The sequence below is a fragment of the Chanodichthys erythropterus genome, chromosome 22, assembly GCF_024489055.1.
Source record: "Chanodichthys erythropterus isolate Z2021 chromosome 22, ASM2448905v1, whole genome shotgun sequence".
In the NCBI taxonomy this organism is placed as follows: domain Eukaryota; kingdom Metazoa; phylum Chordata; class Actinopteri; order Cypriniformes; family Xenocyprididae; genus Chanodichthys; species Chanodichthys erythropterus.
In genome coordinates, this window is record NC_090242.1 from 10,218,524 (window position 1) to 10,237,628 (window position 19,105).

At 35.6% G+C, this 19,105-nt stretch overlaps 1 protein-coding gene across 1 annotated transcript; it reads right to left on the reverse strand.

The window, feature by feature from the left end:
- Positions 1–7,162: 7,162 nt before the first annotated feature.
- Positions 7,163–18,912, reverse strand: slc22a4 (solute carrier family 22 member 4). The gene is made up of 10 exons (XM_067375717.1): positions 18,441–18,912; positions 15,434–15,537; positions 15,190–15,344; positions 14,935–15,106; positions 14,252–14,378; positions 14,070–14,170; positions 13,782–13,996; positions 10,523–10,705; positions 10,264–10,399; positions 7,163–10,105 (listed from the first exon to the last, which is right to left on the reverse strand). The coding sequence occupies exons 1-10, from the start codon at positions 18,831–18,833 to the stop codon at positions 10,027–10,029; spliced, it is 1,665 nt and encodes a 554-aa protein (XP_067231818.1). The 5' UTR covers positions 18,834–18,912; the 3' UTR covers positions 7,163–10,026.
- Between the last annotated feature and the right edge of the window lie 193 nt (positions 18,913–19,105).

Here is a 19,105-nt window from a genome sequence, read left to right on the forward strand (position 1 = left end):
AGGAAACAATGATAGGCTATGAACAGTGCTTGAAGTGGAAAAATGCTCCCGATGCTCGGTTCAAAACACGTTCTGGAAGAAGAGAGGGTGCGATTGTTGTGGTTTCAATCCACTTTCTCTGGAAGACCCTCAGTGGTTTCCTGGAACAACTGGACACAAGGTCTCTATCTCTTGTTTCCTGTAAACATATAGCTTTATGTATGACAGTTAGTTTCTTCATGTAAGATTTTAATTCCTTTTTGTAATTTTTTAAACTAGAATCTTCATTATAACCTCTGCAATACAGGACAGGCATGGGTCGACCCCTAAGCATTTCATGCGGTGTTAGATATGTACTTCTATTAGTTTACATGCGAGAACTTATTAGTGCCATTGGCAAGACCTCACCCCAATTGAGTTTAGTACTTTAACATACTTTATTAAATTTAGCCTAAATTTTACCATTAATCTGTTCTTAAATTATTTGTATTTGTGGCATATTGATGTTGATATTCCATTCTTTTTATTGTTTTTGTTACAAACTTCACATATGGCCAAAAAATTATTTACCAAATTATTTACCATTGCATATGAATATGCAGACCAATATTATTTACCATTGCATATGAATATGCAGACCAATATTCCTACTGTTTAATTTTCCTTAGACTATAACTTCCCCCCTTGCACAATGGTGAACACCATGCGCATCTAGAATTAAAATATTTAAAAATGCAATTGGTGCAAAAGAAGGTCCTTCATGGGACCATCAGTTATCTTATGCATCTTTACTTTGGCCTCTTTCTGATGCTAATGTACATTAAGAGTTTGTATGGGCCAGTTTGTGTTTGAAATAGTTTCATCTATATTAGGTTTTAGTTCTATTTTCTTTTTATGAACTCATCACATAATGCCATAATCATTTTGGAAGCATAATATCAGCCATTAATTTACCTATTTTTTCAGCATACTGACTAAGAATATCATTATTCAATATTTGATACTTTCTATTCCTTACTGCTTCAAGTGAATGGCAAATATGCTATTGTAAGTATATTTCCTATTTGTCCCTTAGCTAAGTGACACACAGTTGTTAGAGATTTTAAAACAGGCTGTGCACAAAGTTAGGATATTACAGTCACAAAATTATTCTTGTGTCTTCTTACCTTTTAAATTTCCTAGACTATTTTTCAGAATAATTAACTTGTGTTTCTGTTATGGAGTATACTTAAGATCTGCTAGTAATCTACTAAATGGCAGTCAATTGTACACACAATATTGTGGTTCACCCTTAAAAGAATCAATTCAGCTGGTTTACCTGTAAAAAGTAACATATTCGTATGTTCCCATTAAAACTCCTAAGAATTGCACTGCGGCCACCTGTGAATGAGACCTTAAATATTTCTGTTAGTGTCAACATGTGGTAAATCATCTGCTTGTCATTGTCCTTCATGATGTAACCTGTAAAATGTTCATGTGGGCTGAGTGTTATCCAGTCCCTCTTTGGGGCTCTCTGCTTTGATTATCAACCAATTACACAATATGGATTTTTAACCCATAATTTGCATTTTGATAATTTCTTAATCATTTGTTTCGAGTTCTGTTTTCACTACATAATTTCTCACGAATTTGTTAAACACTCAACCCACTTTGATTCAGTTAAAACAATATTTTATACTTCTGATGAAAACTCAGCTCCTTCATGATATGTTGAAAAGAGAATTAGAGGTTAGGTGAACAGAGCAAACTTGCTTGATCTGTTTCCCATGTTATACGCTGCGCAAGTGTGGTATTGTTTTTTCTTTTCTTTCTTGCCACAACAACTTTCCAGGAACTGACCAGGATACTTGACCCAATTCATCCATAGTCTTATTTCCTTTTTACTGGGCATAATTTGCCCTGTGGGCCCACATATTACAAATTTATACACAGCTGTTTTGGCAAATAATTGATTTGCCTCATTGTCTCTTCAGACACCTTCTCTCACTCATTCATACCATCATTCACAATCTTGCACACCCCCAATGGCCATCATTCATTTTTCATTTCTGCCACAGCAGATCTTCAGATCTAAATGGGGAACATATACTTTTAGCAGTGGAATTCCAACATTTCTGTATTTTTAAACACTACAGGACATGGACAATGAAGCATTCCCCATGCAACAATGTCTAAACTTTCTCTAATTATTTCTAATAACTCTTTTAGAATGATTGGCCTAGGCATACTGCAATTGAGACAGCCAAATATAATTTCTCAAATTGCATTTTATTATTTTCTTTCTATAGATTTATCACATTCTTTTTTGTTGTTGCTCATGAGCTTCTTTAAGAATAAATTAGAGATCTCTGCGTCTTCTTACATCTATGGCCAATAACATTTCTATCTCATTACCCCAGTGATGACAACAGTATGATTTCATAACAATATTTGGAGTTCTTATTAATATTCTAATAAATTACTTGTAAACAAGATGGAATGACCAGTAAACTTTTTTTTTCTTTTCTCCAAGACTAATTCAATTGTGCTTTTCATTTAATTATAATTTGAATGCGACATTTATGTTTTTAATATAATAGCCCTCACTATACCAAATCCATGCAGCCTTAGTTTAATTCATTTGTGAGTTAAGCACTCACTACTGTCTTTCAATGAAGTTCCTCTTTCTATTTTTACACAAGCTGGATTGGTCCTACTATAAAAGCAGACAGAGAATGTTAGTTTAGCAGAGAACACAAAGAACTGCTATAAGACCAGTGACTTCTCAAGATGAACTAAATTAATGTATAATACTTAACAAAATTTGGAACGGTCTCTAGTGATCATTGAAGATGCCACACCTGTGCCCATAAGGGAATGGTTTTCAGAAGTCCTTCGGTCCAGACCATCAGTCTGATGAAGCTGCTCAGCTGTTGGTCTATATGTGTCTTCTGCCTATGATGTCATTCAAAGGCATGGTGTTTTGGAGTGGAATGTAGGCTCATATTCTCATGTTTCTCTGTGTCTTTCTTCTTCTCATATCTTGCTGTGGATTCTTCTTGCCACAGTTTTGCATTTCAGGACATTGTCTTTGTCCTCAGGAAAAGTCTCAAGTGAACATTTCACCTTTTCCTGAATTAAATCAGTCTTTCTCCATGTTGAAGTGTAGAATTGTCCATTCAGGAGGGGAGCTGAAAACTTCTCACCCACATTCTGTCTTCTTCTTTCTGTAGTTGTGTCTTTGGGGCCCTCTGCCCTCTCTCCATTTGTTGCTTCCATTCGTCACAGCACTCTCACTAAAGTCATCTGAAACTTGAACACTCAGAGATCCGCATGAATCAAATTGAACTTTTGTAAATTCTAATTTAAATAATGTCTGAGCAATCAGCTCTTTTTCTAAATTCACTAAATCTGTTATATCAAATATCTCACTGGTTGAAAACAGCAGTTCCCTCATTCTGGGGTTTAGTGACGCAAGTTCTTCATTGCAGGAAAAAGCAAAGCTATTTCTTCCTTGCAATAGGCAAAAATCTATTAGTAATCTATGTTTGATTATCTAAATATACTAAAATTCAACAATTTTTCTATTATAATTCAGATTTCAGTCTTTTCATTTCTATATTCACATGCAGGAATCAAAATAATCTAATATAATGCAATAGGATTTCCTCAACCATCATCAAGGAATTTCTTCATTTTATCAACAAATCTCATTTACTAAGATAGCTGTAAAATGTCTATGACTATTACAACATTGGTCATCTAATCTTGTTCTCATTCAACACTCTGCACAGGTTATTTTAGTTAACACAAACCTAAATTTCTGCACTAGTATCATTTTCATACTGTCATTCTGGAATAGTAAGATACAAATTTTTAACATCTGCAGATAGATGACATAATATTTTAAGCAGGTGCAAACTTATTTATTTAATAATTTAGTTATTCAGTTATTTATTTATTTATTAAATATACATATATTATTATTTTATTTATTTTACTATATTATTCTTTTAAGTTAATATCTTGAAATAATTTCATAATAATATTTTTATCATTCAAACCAGTTAGGGCTCATTCTCTCAATCACTCTTCTCAAGTGACCAGGGAGAAGGTCACTATTTTTAACCACAAGCATGGTCAGATCCCACATAGCTGCACATACAAAACAGACTATTCTCCCTCATCCATTCTGACACACACACTAATGCAGAGAGACACAGATAGACACAGATAGACACAGAGGCCTCTGACACTGTTACTATTACCTGACTGTAACTCCTTGATATGAACTTCTAAATGCCATAAAAATTAAATAAATAAAAATAAATAAAAAACATCTATGATTCAGCCCTTTACTGATCAACAACAAAGCGGTATCATAGATAATCCTAGTCTCAACCATGCAGCTCTCTGTCATCACAGAGCGGTATCGTGAGCTAGTCCATTTTCTTTGATCTTGCACAAAGAATTTTTAAAATAAAAACTATTTTCTTTGATCTTGCACAAAGAATTTTTAAAATAAAAACTATTTTCTTTGATCTTGCACAAAGAATTTTTTAAATAAAAACTATTTTCTTTGATCTTGCACAAAGAATTTTTAAAATAAAAAACTATTTTCTTTGATCTTGCACAAAGAATTTTTAAAATAAAAAACTATTTTCTTTGATCTTGCACAAAGAATTTTTAAAATAAAAACTATTTTCTTTGATCTTGCACAAAGAATTTTTAAAATAAAAACTATTTTCTTTGATCTTGCACAAAGAATTTTTAAAATAAAAACTATTTTCTTTGATCTTGCACAAAGAATTTTTTAAATAAAAACTATTTTCTTTGATCTTTCACAAAGAATTTTTAAAATAAAAAACTATTTTCTTTGATCTTGCACAAAGAATTTTTAAAATAAAAAACTATTTTCTTTGATCTTGCACAAAGAATTTTTAAAATAAAAAACTATTTTCTTTGATCTTGCACAAAGAATTTTTAAAATAAAAACTATTTTCTTTGATCTTGCACAAAGAATTTTTAAAATAAAAACTATTTTCTTTGATCTTGCACAAAGAATTTTTAAAATAAAAACTATTTTCTTTGATCTTGCACAAAGAATTTTTTAAATAAAAACTATTTTCTTTGATCTTGCACAAAGAATTTTTAAAATAAAAAACTATTTTCTTTGATCTTGCACAAAGAATTTTTAAAATAAAAACTATTTTCTTTGATCTTGCACAAAGAATTTTTAAAATAAAAACTATTTTCTTTGATCTTGCACAAAGAATTTTTAAAATAAAAAACTATTTTCTTTGATCTTGCACAAAGAATTTTTAAAATAAAAACTATTTTCTTTGATCTTGCACAAAGAATTTTTTAAATAAAAACTATTTTCTTTGATCTTGCACAAAGAATTTTTAAAATAAAAACTATTTTCTTTGATCTTGCACAAAGAATTTTTTAAATAAAAACTATTTTCTTTGATCTTGCACAAAGAATTTTTTAAATAAAAACTATTTTCTTTGATCTTGCACAAAGAATTTTTTAAATAAAAACTATTTTCTTTGATCTTTCACAAAGAATTTTTAAAATAAAAAACTATTTTCTTTGATCTTGCACAAAGAATTTTTAAAATAAAAAACTATTTTCTTTGATCTTGCACAAAGAATTTTTAAAATAAAAAACTATTTTCTTTGATCTTGCACAAAGAATTTTTAAAATAAAAACTATTTTCTTTGATCTTGCACAAAGAATTTTTAAAATAAAAACTATTTTCTTTGATCTTGCACAAAGAATTTTTAAAATAAAAACTATTTTCTTTGATCTTGCACAAAGAATTTTTAAAATAAAAACTATTTTCTTTGATCTTGCACAAAGAATTTTTAAAATAAAAAACTATTTTCTTTGATCTTTCACAAAGAATTTTTAAAATAAAAAACTATTTTCTTTGATCTTGCACAAAGAATTTTTAAAATAAAAAACTATTTTCTTTGATCTTGCACAAAGAATTTTTAAAATAAAAACTATTTTCTTTGATCTTGCACAAAGAATTTTTAAAATAAAAACTATTTTCTTTGATCTTGCACAAAGAATTTTTAAAATAAAAACTATTTTCTTTGATCTTGCACAAAGAATTTTTTAAATAAAAACTATTTTCTTTGATCTTTCACAAAGAATTTTTAAAATAAAAAACTATTTTCTTTGATCTTGCACAAAGAATTTAACTAAAATCGCTAAACCGTTCACCCGAGCAGACCGTTTATCAGACTTTTGTTTGATATAACGCGGTAACCGTGAACATTTCCATCTGTGTGCATGCATTAACACAGATCCACTGATATCACTATCAGTACCCAGGCCTGACACACTACATGCAAGTCTCCTGGAATTAAAGTTATTTTTCTCTTAGTTCTTTGAATTTGGAGAAGCTTTCAGTAACTTACCACACTGAGCATCTCTGATGACCAACACAAGTATTTAAATAAGCATAAAACTGCTCACCTGTGGCCACTTTGTCCTGTGTTGGTCAATCAGCGAAGATCTGCTCTGTGGTTTTCTTCAGCTTCAAACCAAATCCCATCCTCGTCGCCAAATGTTGTGGTTTCAACTTTATGTTAAAAAATCACTTCTTAAATATCCTTAATTCCAGAAAGTTTACTTTATTGCCAATAAAGGAGCTAATCAAGAGACATCATGTCTAGGAGACAGTCTCAGAGACAGCTGCTGAATTTCTCCTACCGTCTCCTTATATATTCAGACAAATGCCCTTTGCCACATTCTATAGATATTATTGGAAAGGTCATTTTACAGTCTTCAATTGGAAACAGGATTTTCTATTCACATAAACAGATTCTTTGAGATTCAAATTACTTGTGTACAGTAATCTTAGAAGAGAATCATGTTCTCGGCACACCCCAGTTCAGGCCTAACACACATGTGAGTTTGATTTTAATGGTAGAATAAAGCACATCATATTTACTATAATATACTAAATTTTCACCATAAAAAATCTTCTACACGATGGGCTTACGTACGTGCAACATGTCAGAAGTGCCGATACCCACTTCGAGCACTGGCTATGAACAAAAATAAACTTCAAAATAAAAGGCATGGCTCAATAAAAGACATGAAATCTACACAGACATGACAGTAGCTGATTTTATGTATTCGTTTAATAATGGAATTCTGTACATTTGATGGATGAAAGTGCTCAGGATGAAAGTGCTCAGTTCAGATGGACACACATCTGTCAATGTATCCTTATAAATGTATCTGCTAAAATGATTGGTTGTTTTATCATCACTGTCTAAAGGACAGAAATAAGAAAGCTAACACAGAAATAAACCACTCAGAACACCCAACTGCCTAGAAACACTCAAGCAATCAAGTGCCGAGTTTTGCCACTGCAAGCACCACTCACATTTTCTTCAGGAAATGTAGGCATGAAGCATGTTTTAATTTGATTTGATTAACTTATCTACAGCTCTTCTAGCAGGTCGAGACATTTTCAACAGTTAATTTGTAGCTTGGCTTTTCTGAATAGCTTGACCAGCACTGGCCTCCTTTAATGATTAGACCGCATTCTTAACATGACTACCTTTATCATCTCCTGACCGAGTTTCCAAAGAACCCTGTCGCTCTGAATAAAGGAGGTCAGTATTTCCTGAAGGAAGTGGTTAGTGCAGGGGTGTCCAAAATCAGTCACGGTCACTGTCCTGCAGAATTTAGCTCAACCCCAATAAGCACACCTGAACCAGCTAATCAAGGTCTTATTAGGCATAATGGAAACTTAAAGGCAGGTGTTTAGGAGCTGGTTGGAATGAAACTCTGCAGGACAGTGGCCCTCTAGGACCGAGTCTGGACACCAATGGGTTAGTGTTTCCATCATCTCAATGACAGTTGCTTGGTTGGTGCATGTCCTCCTGGAAGCACACAATCTGAAAAGTGCCATCAGTTCTGAATATGGTGAATTCTGAGTGGCTTAAAAACTTGTTTCAAACAAAAACTGTTTCAAAGTTCATCAATTATGGAATGACTTCAATTAAACACAGCTAACAATGATCATTCCCATAAAAGGTGCAGTATGTAATAAATTTGTCCGCTAGAGGTCGCTAGAAGCCTATTCAAAACAAAGGCGTAGCTTGATGACGACAAGTTTGAGCGCTGAATCTTGGGACACGTGGTCTCCATCTCAACAGATGGTGCAAAAGAATAGGGATTGGACTCGGGAAGAAATCATGTTCATGGATGTGATTATTAACGTTACTGTAGTGTGAAGCAGAGCAGGAGCGAGTGTTGTGGAGCTGAACGAGGAGCTGGAGCGATTGATCAACACACGCCTCACGAGCAGCGGGACTTTTATTATGACACAGTCACTTTTCCGGTCATGAGTATGAGGAAACGCAGCTCTGTTTATCATATTAGATACATTTGAGAGTGTTGAAAATGATGTTATAACGTTACTCTGTGCGTTCGCTCGGCGGCTGCTGTGAGACACTGTTACACACTGCAGTAAGAGAGATCGATTTTACAATATCATATTAAATGCTGGATCATTGTGTTGATAAATGGCATGCAATTCATTTTAAAACATATTGTATGATGGAGAAAATGCTGTATTACTGTTACTAAAAATAAAGCTGCATCTGATTATGCTATGTTAGCTACTTCACAAAGTAGTGTTTTTCTCTGAGGCATGGTGAAGCATGAGACTCGCAAAACATCAAGAAAATTTGATTTAAACAATGAGACTAAATGTGTTGAGATATATAACAACAATTAGTTTTCTGTCTATAAACGTCACCAAACCATTGTTCCCTTGTCTATTAAAACATGTAAATATAAAAGCGCCTTTGGTGTTTCCATGGTTTCTACAAAATAAAACCAGAAACCGAGGGTAACGCGGGTATGATGCAATTCACAGGCGACTCCTCACACGTCCCAGAGCCTTGGTTAAAATAGCAATTTTCTCAAGATTTACAAATAGTTGGAAACATTTGGGATATTGTAAGTACTCAAGTGAACAAAATATATAACACTGGCCTAGTGGTTTTTGGATATTTTACTGCAAAAATATTACATATTGCACCTTTAAGTTATGAAAACGTCGTTTCTGCATGTTCTCTGAAATTTCAAAACATTTTGCAAACATTATGGAAACATTAATTTTGAATGTTCTCTGAACTTTGTGAAACAAGTAGTGACATTTAAAAAAAAAAAAAAATAGACAAAAGTCCAACTAAAACTTTGTATAAATAATGCTTTTGTTCTAACGTTTTGAGAACATTATTAAAGATGAGATGTCTTTGAAAAAACATTCTATTAATGTTACTGGAAGACAATTTGTTCATAACTTTGAGAGAACTTTGCCAGAACGTTAGCCAAAGTTCTGAGAACGTCCCTGTTATCTGTAAAGCAGCTCTAGAAGACAATAGAGTTATTATTCAGATCAATTCAGTTCAAGTTTTTTTCTCATCCAATAGCGTCAATGCAGTTAAATCGATAATATTGTTGAATATTAAGAGTCCCCAACTGATGAAGCCAGAGGCGACAGTGGCAAGAAACCCAAACTCCATCAGCTGACAGAAATTATAAGAAAAAAAAGAGGGCAACCAGTTCTCCACTGGCCAAACGAACCAGAATGTGGATCATTCAGAATATTTTGCATTCTGCTCCATCTGCTTGGTTTAGACAGTAGTGGATCACTGGCTCATCTATGGCCGTTTGTATGCTGATCATGCTGGTTGTTAAAGTCTGGAATGGCAGTCCAGATAATAGCTGGCCATGGCAATCTGTGCCCAGGGCTTGTCTAGTTGTTGAGTCAAGAAGCCATTGTGGCAGATATTATAACAACAGATCAAGGGTTTATCAAACTCCTACAGCATTATGAAGTCACATGCGGGTGGATTTCTAACTTCAGTTGTCTTGCATACAAACTCTGCATACAAATGGCAGAAAGCCAAGCCAGATTTATGTCATGATGTGAACCCAACAGCATACAGTATTTCATGATTAAGGATTTAGGGTCAGGGCAAGTCATTTGATTAACAGGACAACATTTTGTTAATTTTTACTCTCCAGTTATAGTTTCACTTCTTTGATGACTTGATTTTTATCTGCTGTCCTCATCACAGCAGCCTGTTTCTCAGAGCTCTTCAGCCTGAGTGAGACAGAAGCAATGAAATTATATATTTTAAATAATAGTCATTTATAGTATTTCTGATTTAAAAAATTAGACTTCTTTTTCTAGTATTCTATCTAAAGAGTTTAGAATATTTCATCATTTTTCAGACTGCAATGGGAGAATAATGCACTCACCCTTTTATTCGCTGCATCTGAACGATGGTCTCAGGGAGAACTTTCCCTCTAGTTTCTGGTAACAGTAAGGTAATTAAGCCAGAAAACACTGCCAGGCTTCCAATGACAATATAAGGAATGTATCTATAGTAGTTTCCTTTACAGGAAAAAAAGGAATAACTTATGCAATGCTCGGATTGTTCATATATACACAGTATATGATAACATAGCAAATCTTATATATAAAATAACAGAAGCAACATAGAAACTGTGACTGTACCCAGGTATATGATGAAAGGAGACACTATGCTCCCTATGCGAGCTGTCATGGAGCAGGTTCCCATCGCCATGTTTCTCACCACGGTTGGAAACAGTTCTGAAGTCACGGCATAAACTACACAGAACGCTGCTGTGACGCCCAGTTTTCCCAGCATCTCCAGTACGGTTGCCAACTCCATTAGCTCTGCAATGACAAATTTATATAGGCATGATGTAGACATGGTCAAAACGATCTGCTGAAGTTCAAACTGAGCATCAGAATGGGGAAGAAAGGTGACTTCGCTTCACGGATGCGCAGCAGACAAATCTATATATGTAAAGGGAAATATGTACAACTAATTTTGTTTTAAGATAAATATTTGTATCAGCTGTATCTGTTGTGAGCATCGGCTAAGGCATGAAGTCCGTGATGGGCATGAGCTGGGTCTCTCGGTCTGCGGTTGGCTCTGGCTCCTTATCCACGGTCTGGGGTGGTGACTGATGTTACGTGGGGCTTGACACTAGGAACAGGATCCTCTTCCACGTCACCCATCGTAAAAGAGGATCCATCAATCAATAGGGCAAAATTTATGTAATCCCCCAGGGTCCAGCAGGAATCTTTCCTAAGGCATTTCATCGTCCAGTCTGATCCTGAACCCCTCCATGAATGTCAGGATGCTTCAGGTACTGAGATGATGAACTCTTCCACATAGTCCTCCAGGTTTGGTCCATCTAGAAATCTAAAATTAATTGCCCCTTTGGCCACTTGAAAACTCCACGCTGGGGCACATTTATGGAGGTGGTCTCCTTTCCTACTTGGTCCGGTATTCTGTAATGTTTTAATCCAATGAAGATGAGGGAAGGCAGAGAAGGTTTAAGCTTATATTTAATAAACAAAGAAAGCCCAGATAATCCAAATGAGAAACAGCATGTCAAACACAAACATTACCGGACAACCAACAGAAGGAAATGAGGAAATTAAATACACAAAGATAATGAACTCAAAGACTAACAAGGACTGGCAGGAACAAACATGACAACGGTTATGGCATTACTGGGAATTTTCAGTTGTATCAGCCCCTATAAGTGCAATTTTGACAGGACTTTGCATGTGTCCTCATCAGAATGTCCTATGGTCCGAGTGTATTTCCTACGTTTCGCAAAGATTAGATTCTGTGTTCAGGAGATATACTGTAGGTCAATTTGTGAAAAACAAAGGACCCCCCCAGCCAACAAAAGTATGTTCTAAAAATGTTGGTAATGCAATCGTTAAGGTTCTTCCTAGAAAATATCTATAGATGAAAAAAAATTATATAGACAGAAATGAAGACTTTATATATTTTTATATACAAACCCGATTCCAAAAAAGTTGGGACACTGTAAAAATTGTGAAAAAAAAGGAATGCAATAATTTACAAATCTCATAAACTTATATTTTATTCACAATAGAATATAGATAACATATCAAATATTGAAAGTGAGACATTTTGAAATGTCATGCCAAATATTGGCTCATTTTGTATTTCATGAGAGCTACACATTCCAAAAAAGTTGGGACAGGTAGCAATAAGAGGCCGGAAAAGTTAAATGTACATATAAGGAACAGCTGGAGGACCAATCTGCAACTTATTAAGTCAATTGGCAACATGATTGGGTATAAAAAGAGCCTCTCAGAGTGGCAGTGTCTCTCAGAAGTCAAGATGGGCAGAGGATCACCAATTCCCCCAATGCTGCGGCCAAAAATAGTGGAGCAATATCAGAAAGGAGTTTCTCAGAGAAAAATTGCAAAGAGTTTGAAGTTCTCATCATCTACAGTGCATAATATCATCCAAAGATTCAGAGAATCTGGAACAATCTCTGTGCGTAAGGGTCAAGGCCGGAAAACCATACTGGATGCCCGTGATCTTCGGGCCCTTAGACGGCACTGCATCACTTACAGGAATGCTACTGTAATGGAAATCACAACATGGGCTCAGGAATACTTCCAGAAAACATTGTCGGTGAACACAATCCACCGTGCCATTCGCCGTTACCGGCTAAAACTCTATAGGTCATAAAAGAATCCATATCTAAACATGATCCAGAAGCGCAGGCGTTTTCTCTGGGCCAAGGCTCATTTAAAATGGACTGTGGCAAAGTGGAAAACTGTTCTGCGGTCAGACGAATCAAAATTTGAAGTTCTTTTTGGAAAACTGGGACGCCATGTCATCCGGACTAAAGAGGACAAGGACAACCCAAGTTGTTATCAGCGCTCAGTTCAGAAGCTGCATCTCTGATGGTATGGGGTTGCATGAGTGCGTGTGGCATGGGCAGCTTACACATCTGGAAAGGCACCATCAATGCTGAAAGGTATATCCAAGTTCTAGAACAACATATGCTCCCATCCAGACGTTGTCTCTTTCAGGGAAGACCTTGCATTTTCCAGCATGACAATGCCAGACCACATACTGCCTCAATTACAACATCATGGCTGTGTAGAAGAAGGATCCGGGTACTGAAATGGCCAGCCTGCAGTCCAGATCTTTCACCCATAGAAAACATTAGGTGCATCACAAAGAGGAAGATGCGACAAAGAAGACCTAAGACAGTTGAGCAACTAGAAGCCTGTATTAGACAAGAATGGGACAACATTCCTATTCCTAAACTTGAGCAACTTGTCTCCTCAGTCCCCAGACGTTTGCAGACTGTTATAAAAAGAAGAGGGGATGCCACACAGTGGTAAACATGGTCTTGTCCCAACTTTTTTAAGATGAGTTGATGCCATGAAATTTAAAATCAACTTATTTTTCCCTTAAAATGATACATTTTCTCAGTTTAAACATTTGATATGTCATCTATGTTGTATTCTGAATAAAATATTGAAATTTGAAACTTCCACATCATTGCACATCATTTTTATTCACAATTTCTACAGTGTCCCAACTTTTTTGGAATCGGGTTTGTAAATGAAATCCTTGTAGTACTAAAACGTCCCTTCATCACAGCTCAGCAGTGACTGCTGTTAACAGCTTAGAATCTGTCTACTAAATGAATAACCATTTTTATCAAGCAATTCTGTCATTTATCAATTGAGAGAAAAAGTCATTTGGCTCCTACAGTAAATTAGCAGCCAATGGCACCTTCATCATCATTGTCCAGAGGATAAACTGTGAGCTTCTACACCACAACATTTCTTACTTGTAAACCTCACATCCTGTTCAGACTTAACAAATGATACATAATGATTTGTAATTACATGTACCTTGACGTGTGATGCAGGACTTGATCAGTGCATATCTTACCTTTGGGAATGAGCTGTATGATGAAAATCACCGCTCCACCCATAAGAAGAGTGGACGACTGACAGAATCTCCTGCTGCAGTATCTGAGCAACAACATGGCGATGATGAAAGCTGGGACCTCCACCACCGCTGACAGGAAATAATTCAGGTACGGGTTTCCATGAAGGTTTGTGGTGTTCAGAATGAGAGCATAGTAAGACATGGTGATGACCATCCTGAAGGAGAAAACAACACTAGTAAATCAGACCAAATAGACCAAGTAGATATTTGAGGAAAATTACAGCGTACCACAGAAGTGAACAGATCATGATGGTTAAAACAGCATTACAGTTCCTTAGAATATCCAGAATATTATGTTTTTTCTTCCTCATCTTTGCTGCTTCCTCAATCTAAGAAAACATAAATAAGCATTAATGAAACTGAGTTTATTTAGGGCCTAAATTTCATATCCATCTATAATAGATCTATACCTCAGATGAAGTGAAGATGACCTCAGGAGCGGCGACTTTGTTCTTTTTAGCTGCGAGTCTCAGTATGGCCTCAGCCTCCTCTATCCTTCCCTGAGAGAGCAGCCATCTGGGAGACTCGGGAATAAACCTGGTGCATGAAAACAACACAAACCGTTTTCTTACTGGTTTAGGTAGGTTTTAGGTTAGTTTGTGCTAACCCTGGGTTTAGTGGCACCAAAGCTTTAAATATTAATTCAAGAGATGAGAATTTGTCAGTTTGGTCAGCATTTCAAGCCACTATACTTTAAGCCATTATTAAACATAGTAGGGGAAGATGGGGGAAGATGTGCATTTACTTTTAGTAAACTATAAGTTTAGCATTGTGCAGTATGATGATGATCAGCCAATGTGTTATTATAGAAAATAAATAGAAACATTTGCTAATTTAGTTGTTATAGCACAAAATGTCAAATATTAAAGGATGGGTAAGAAGCCACCCCTGGATAAACTGGATAAAAAGCAGAAATCCCAGTAAAAGAGATTCATCTGAAAGGTAAAATCATCCTATGACTCACTCTATATGACAGCCATATGAATATTTACTTATTTAATTGCCACTTGGGTCCTTCTGTGCCAAATCTGGGGTGGCCCATCTTACCCCAAGGGTCTACTTTTATCTTTTTTTCTTCAAAATAAAAACTCACCACCACAGTGGAACATACAGGAGTCCGGTGAGGGCGTTTGTGAGCACCAGCCATCGCCAGCTGCGGATGAAATAAGCTGCTAAAGGAAAGAACATCTGACCAATTCCAGATCCCATGAAGATACCCAGAGAACCGAACACCACCCGACTCGCTGGACTTAGAATTTCACAGCCTGTTGATGGAGAGTTTAATTAAACGAGAGGAGACACAGATGACTTTTGAAATCGTGTTAATGATGAACTGATGTAGATTTACCTAAGACATATGCTACAACATAATTAGAAAAACCACTAAATCCCACAAAGAAGTAGATGGCAGTGAAGATTTCCCAGCTTGGAGAAAACATCTGGATAATGATGGTAACTGTCTGCATAGCCATCATGGCAAAAAGTATAGGTCTTCTGCCGTACCTAAACACATCAAATATATCATGTTTAATCATTTTAGAGTCATAGCTGTTTGTTATATTTTGTGTGATGATGCGAGAGCTAACGCTAACCTGTCAGACATCTGTCCGGAAAGGAAGGTCCCCACCAGCACACCAAGGAAGTATATAGATGAGGTCAGAGGGCCTTTGTACTCATTCTCACAAATCAGGTCCCACTGAAAAACACAAACATAAAAAATTAACTTTAACAAAGTTAATGTGTTTATACTTTGCTGAAGCTCACAGGTGTCCTGCCCCTCTGCTGCACATCAGAAATGGCAACAAGGATTTTTGATCATGCTGCGATAATTTTCACTCATAGAGTTTAGACTCTTTCACTGTACACACTTACTAGGTAATTTATCTAAAATATCTGAAAATGCTCTAAAAAATGCTGTTCTTACTTAGAATTTTTGTCTTGTTTCGAGTCCAAATATCAAAAAATTCTTAGATCAAGAAGCATTTTCTTGACAAGTAAAAATTATTTTCTTGTTTTTAGGAAAAATAAGTCAAAATTAATTGAGTTTTTCCTTAAAACAAGCAAAATAATCTGCCAATGGGGTAAGCAAAATAATCTTAATCCAAAATGAAAACAAGATTATATAGTTTATTTTTGCTTTGAAATAAGATTATTTTGCTTACGCCATTGGCAGATTATTTTGCTTGTTTTAAGGAAAAACTCACTCAATTTTAACTTATTTTTCTTGAAAACAAGAAAATATGTTTTACTTATCAAGAAAATGCTTCTTGATTCAAGAACTTTAAGATATTTTGACTAGAAACAAGACAAAAACTCTAAGAACAGCATTTTTTGCTACGGCTGTGCTAATTATTCCACTCCTGTCCTCATCTCTTGATCCTGTTCCCATCTAAACTTCAGCTCTTCCCTGTCCACACCTGAATACCTTCCTGTGAAACTTTGGGTTCACTGGATACTGTGTATTGAAGCACCTCCCTGGACTATAAACTCTTCACTAAGGCTGTTATTCAATGTTTCCTTCATAATTAATGGTAACACTTTATTTCGAAAGGTGTGCCTCCAAGAATATGATTGGGAATCACTGACTTATTCTGTGCAAAATGAATGATTAACATCACAAAAGTTACAGAAAATTACTTTACAGGGATATATCAGGAAAAATAATCCCATCAGAACAAGAATTTTGTCTCCGATTTTCTAGCCAAGAATGATTTTGTACTTTTTTTGAAATTACAAAAACCATACATCAAAACAGAAGGTTTCTTATAGTCATCATTTGTTTGAAATATAATCTTCACCAACGTCACCAGCAGTAGAGTAATCCAAAATTGATCCTGGAGAGTTTCTGACCAGCAGACTTTAGCTTGTTTCTCATTCTGCTAGATCTATCTGCAGCTTTCAACACCATAAATCCATCAGATCTTTCTGTACACACTCTCATCACTGGGCATTATTTGAATCTCACCTCACAGGAAGGTCCTTCAAGGTTGCCTGGAGAGGGGAGGTATCCAAAAGGTCAACCTCAGGGTTCAGTGCTTGGACCCCTCCTCTTCTCCATATACACTACATCTCGAGGACCCATTATACAGGCACATTGTTTCTCCTACCATTGCTATGCTGATCACGCACAGCTCTACTTTTCATTTCAACTATTTGATCCCTTCCTTTTCTTGCTTGTACTATCCTGAGCGATGGCTGAAACTTTTTATTACTAGCACTTCTCATGTTTATTGCCTCTTTAAGATTAATCACTTTGGACAAAAGCATCTGCTAAACAAATAAATGTAACTTTGCAAGTACATGTCAACTTAAAAATACTAAATACTACTAATACTCTGAGAGTTAGCTAACATGTAGTTGTAAAGTTACTTAGAGTTAGTAGAATATCTAAACTGGACTAGCGAAATCAAGTGTATAAATGTAAATGCAATGTAATGAATGTAGCCTTCCAGGATCAAAATGAGTTACAGTACATCAGGAGTTTCAAATCCTGCTCCTGAAGGGCCGATACTCTGTAGAGTTTAGCTCCAACCTGCTCCAACACACCTTCTGGAATTTTTTACCTATCAGGATAAACATGTTAAAGTGAATGAGGCATTGCAATGGATGCTTCAGTACGATACAGCATCATAATGCTCCCGATGTTATTGTTTACCTACTCAATTGTTTACTCATGACACAGAACACAGCTAAAACTATTCCCAACATGCCAGACTTAGATAACCTTTAGATAATCTCTGGTTCATGTAACATTTAATGCAGTTGAAGAAATGTAAATATCTGTTTCCCAATTAACACATTACAGTAGTTAAGAAATGCTATTGATTTGAGGGACTTAATTAAGCTGACATCATTTTCACAGCAAAATCACCAGAGTTAAATCAACTCTGCTCGGAGTACATATGATCCCTCTCTAAATAGTGTTCAAGTAACACTGAAGCAGAGTTAAAGTTAATGAGATAATTAAGCGATTAAGTGATGATTGAGTATTAGTGATGAACACCTGCTGTTAACAAGCAGAATTAGTGAAGAAAAGAGAAACACAAGAACTAAAACTGACTTCAGCCACAGTCTGAGATGAAATCACCTGAAGATAAAAGACATTGTATCTCTCAAGATGTCAGCAGAGGAGGATTATCTTTTCTTCAGTGATTCTGCTTGTTAACAGCAGGTGTTCATCACTAATGCTCATTCATCGCTTAATTATCTCATTAACTTTAACTCTGCTTCAGTGTTACTTTAACACTATTTAGAGAGGGATCATATGTACTCTGAGCAGAGTTGATTTAAGGTGATTTTGCTGTGTATAAATGTATAGGATCTTTATGCTTTCCCCAGGAATTTTATCTTTGTAAGCTCTCCTTCCCGTGCTATTTATGGACTTATTTATCCTGCCATCCGTTTGTCTTATGGAAGATCTGGATAGACTTATGTTAAACAGAAACAAGCCAAAAACGCTTACTGTTTTCCCCAGACAAAGTTAAAGGGGGCAGTTACTTGAACTGATCTTCAAAGGATCATACTCCATAGCTTTATCTCAAGAACAGTTTGGCCGGTTGGACATTAGACTGTAGACCGACAAACAACCTGCCGACTCACCTCTGTCACTATCGTAGACTCATAAATCACTTTACTGTAGTTCCAGCCGTTCACACAGCACTCCATCTCTATCTCACTGACATTGACATCCACATTTGGGGTGTAATTAAGCATGGAAAAATTTCTCAGTGTTTCCATTTTGTATCTAGAGCAGGAACTGCGTTTTAAAACGCCATCTTCCATCACCGTTGGGATTGCAGCTTCCCTCCACATGGCGCTGATGTTGTACTCCTCAGGGATCAGACACTCGTGAGACGGCGTATCCCCGACAAAAACGATGTAGAGGCCCACAAAACCATTGGGAAGGATACTTATGGCTAATGCAAAGAAAACAGTCAGCTGGAACGGACCCCATGTTCCCAGAAAAGATGTGATATCATCATAGTCCCTCATTTTTTTTAACCTTCAAGTTTCACCACTGTTTGCTGTGTCTTCTTTGTTTTATCATTCAGTTTTGCATAGGCTTGTAATACCTCCGAAACACACAAATCTGGAATATAATGTTTATGATACACTTTGACAAGCTTCACCTCATTGGCTGTTTAAAGTCCAGGTGCTGAACAAGAGATCGCTTATCAAACATTACATCAGTTACTGATCTTTGAATCATCAGGGATTCAAGAAATGAGCAACTCAGAGACCTTTGTGCTTTCATGAGCGGAATT

Bases quoted from the DNA above. Each gene is read 5' to 3' on its own strand.
- slc22a4 (XM_067375717.1), bottom strand. From the start codon at position 18,833: ATGAGGGACTATGATGATATCACATCTTTTCTGGGAACATGGGGTCCG. The intron at 15,345-15,433 runs GTTAGCGTTAGC...TGATGTGTTTAG, and splicing joins TCCGGACAGATGTCTGACAG to GTACGGCAGAAGACCTATAC. The intron at 13,997-14,069 runs GTACGCTGTAAT...TTTCTCCTTCAG, and splicing joins ATGATCTGTTCACTTCTGTG to GATGGTCATCACCATGTCTT.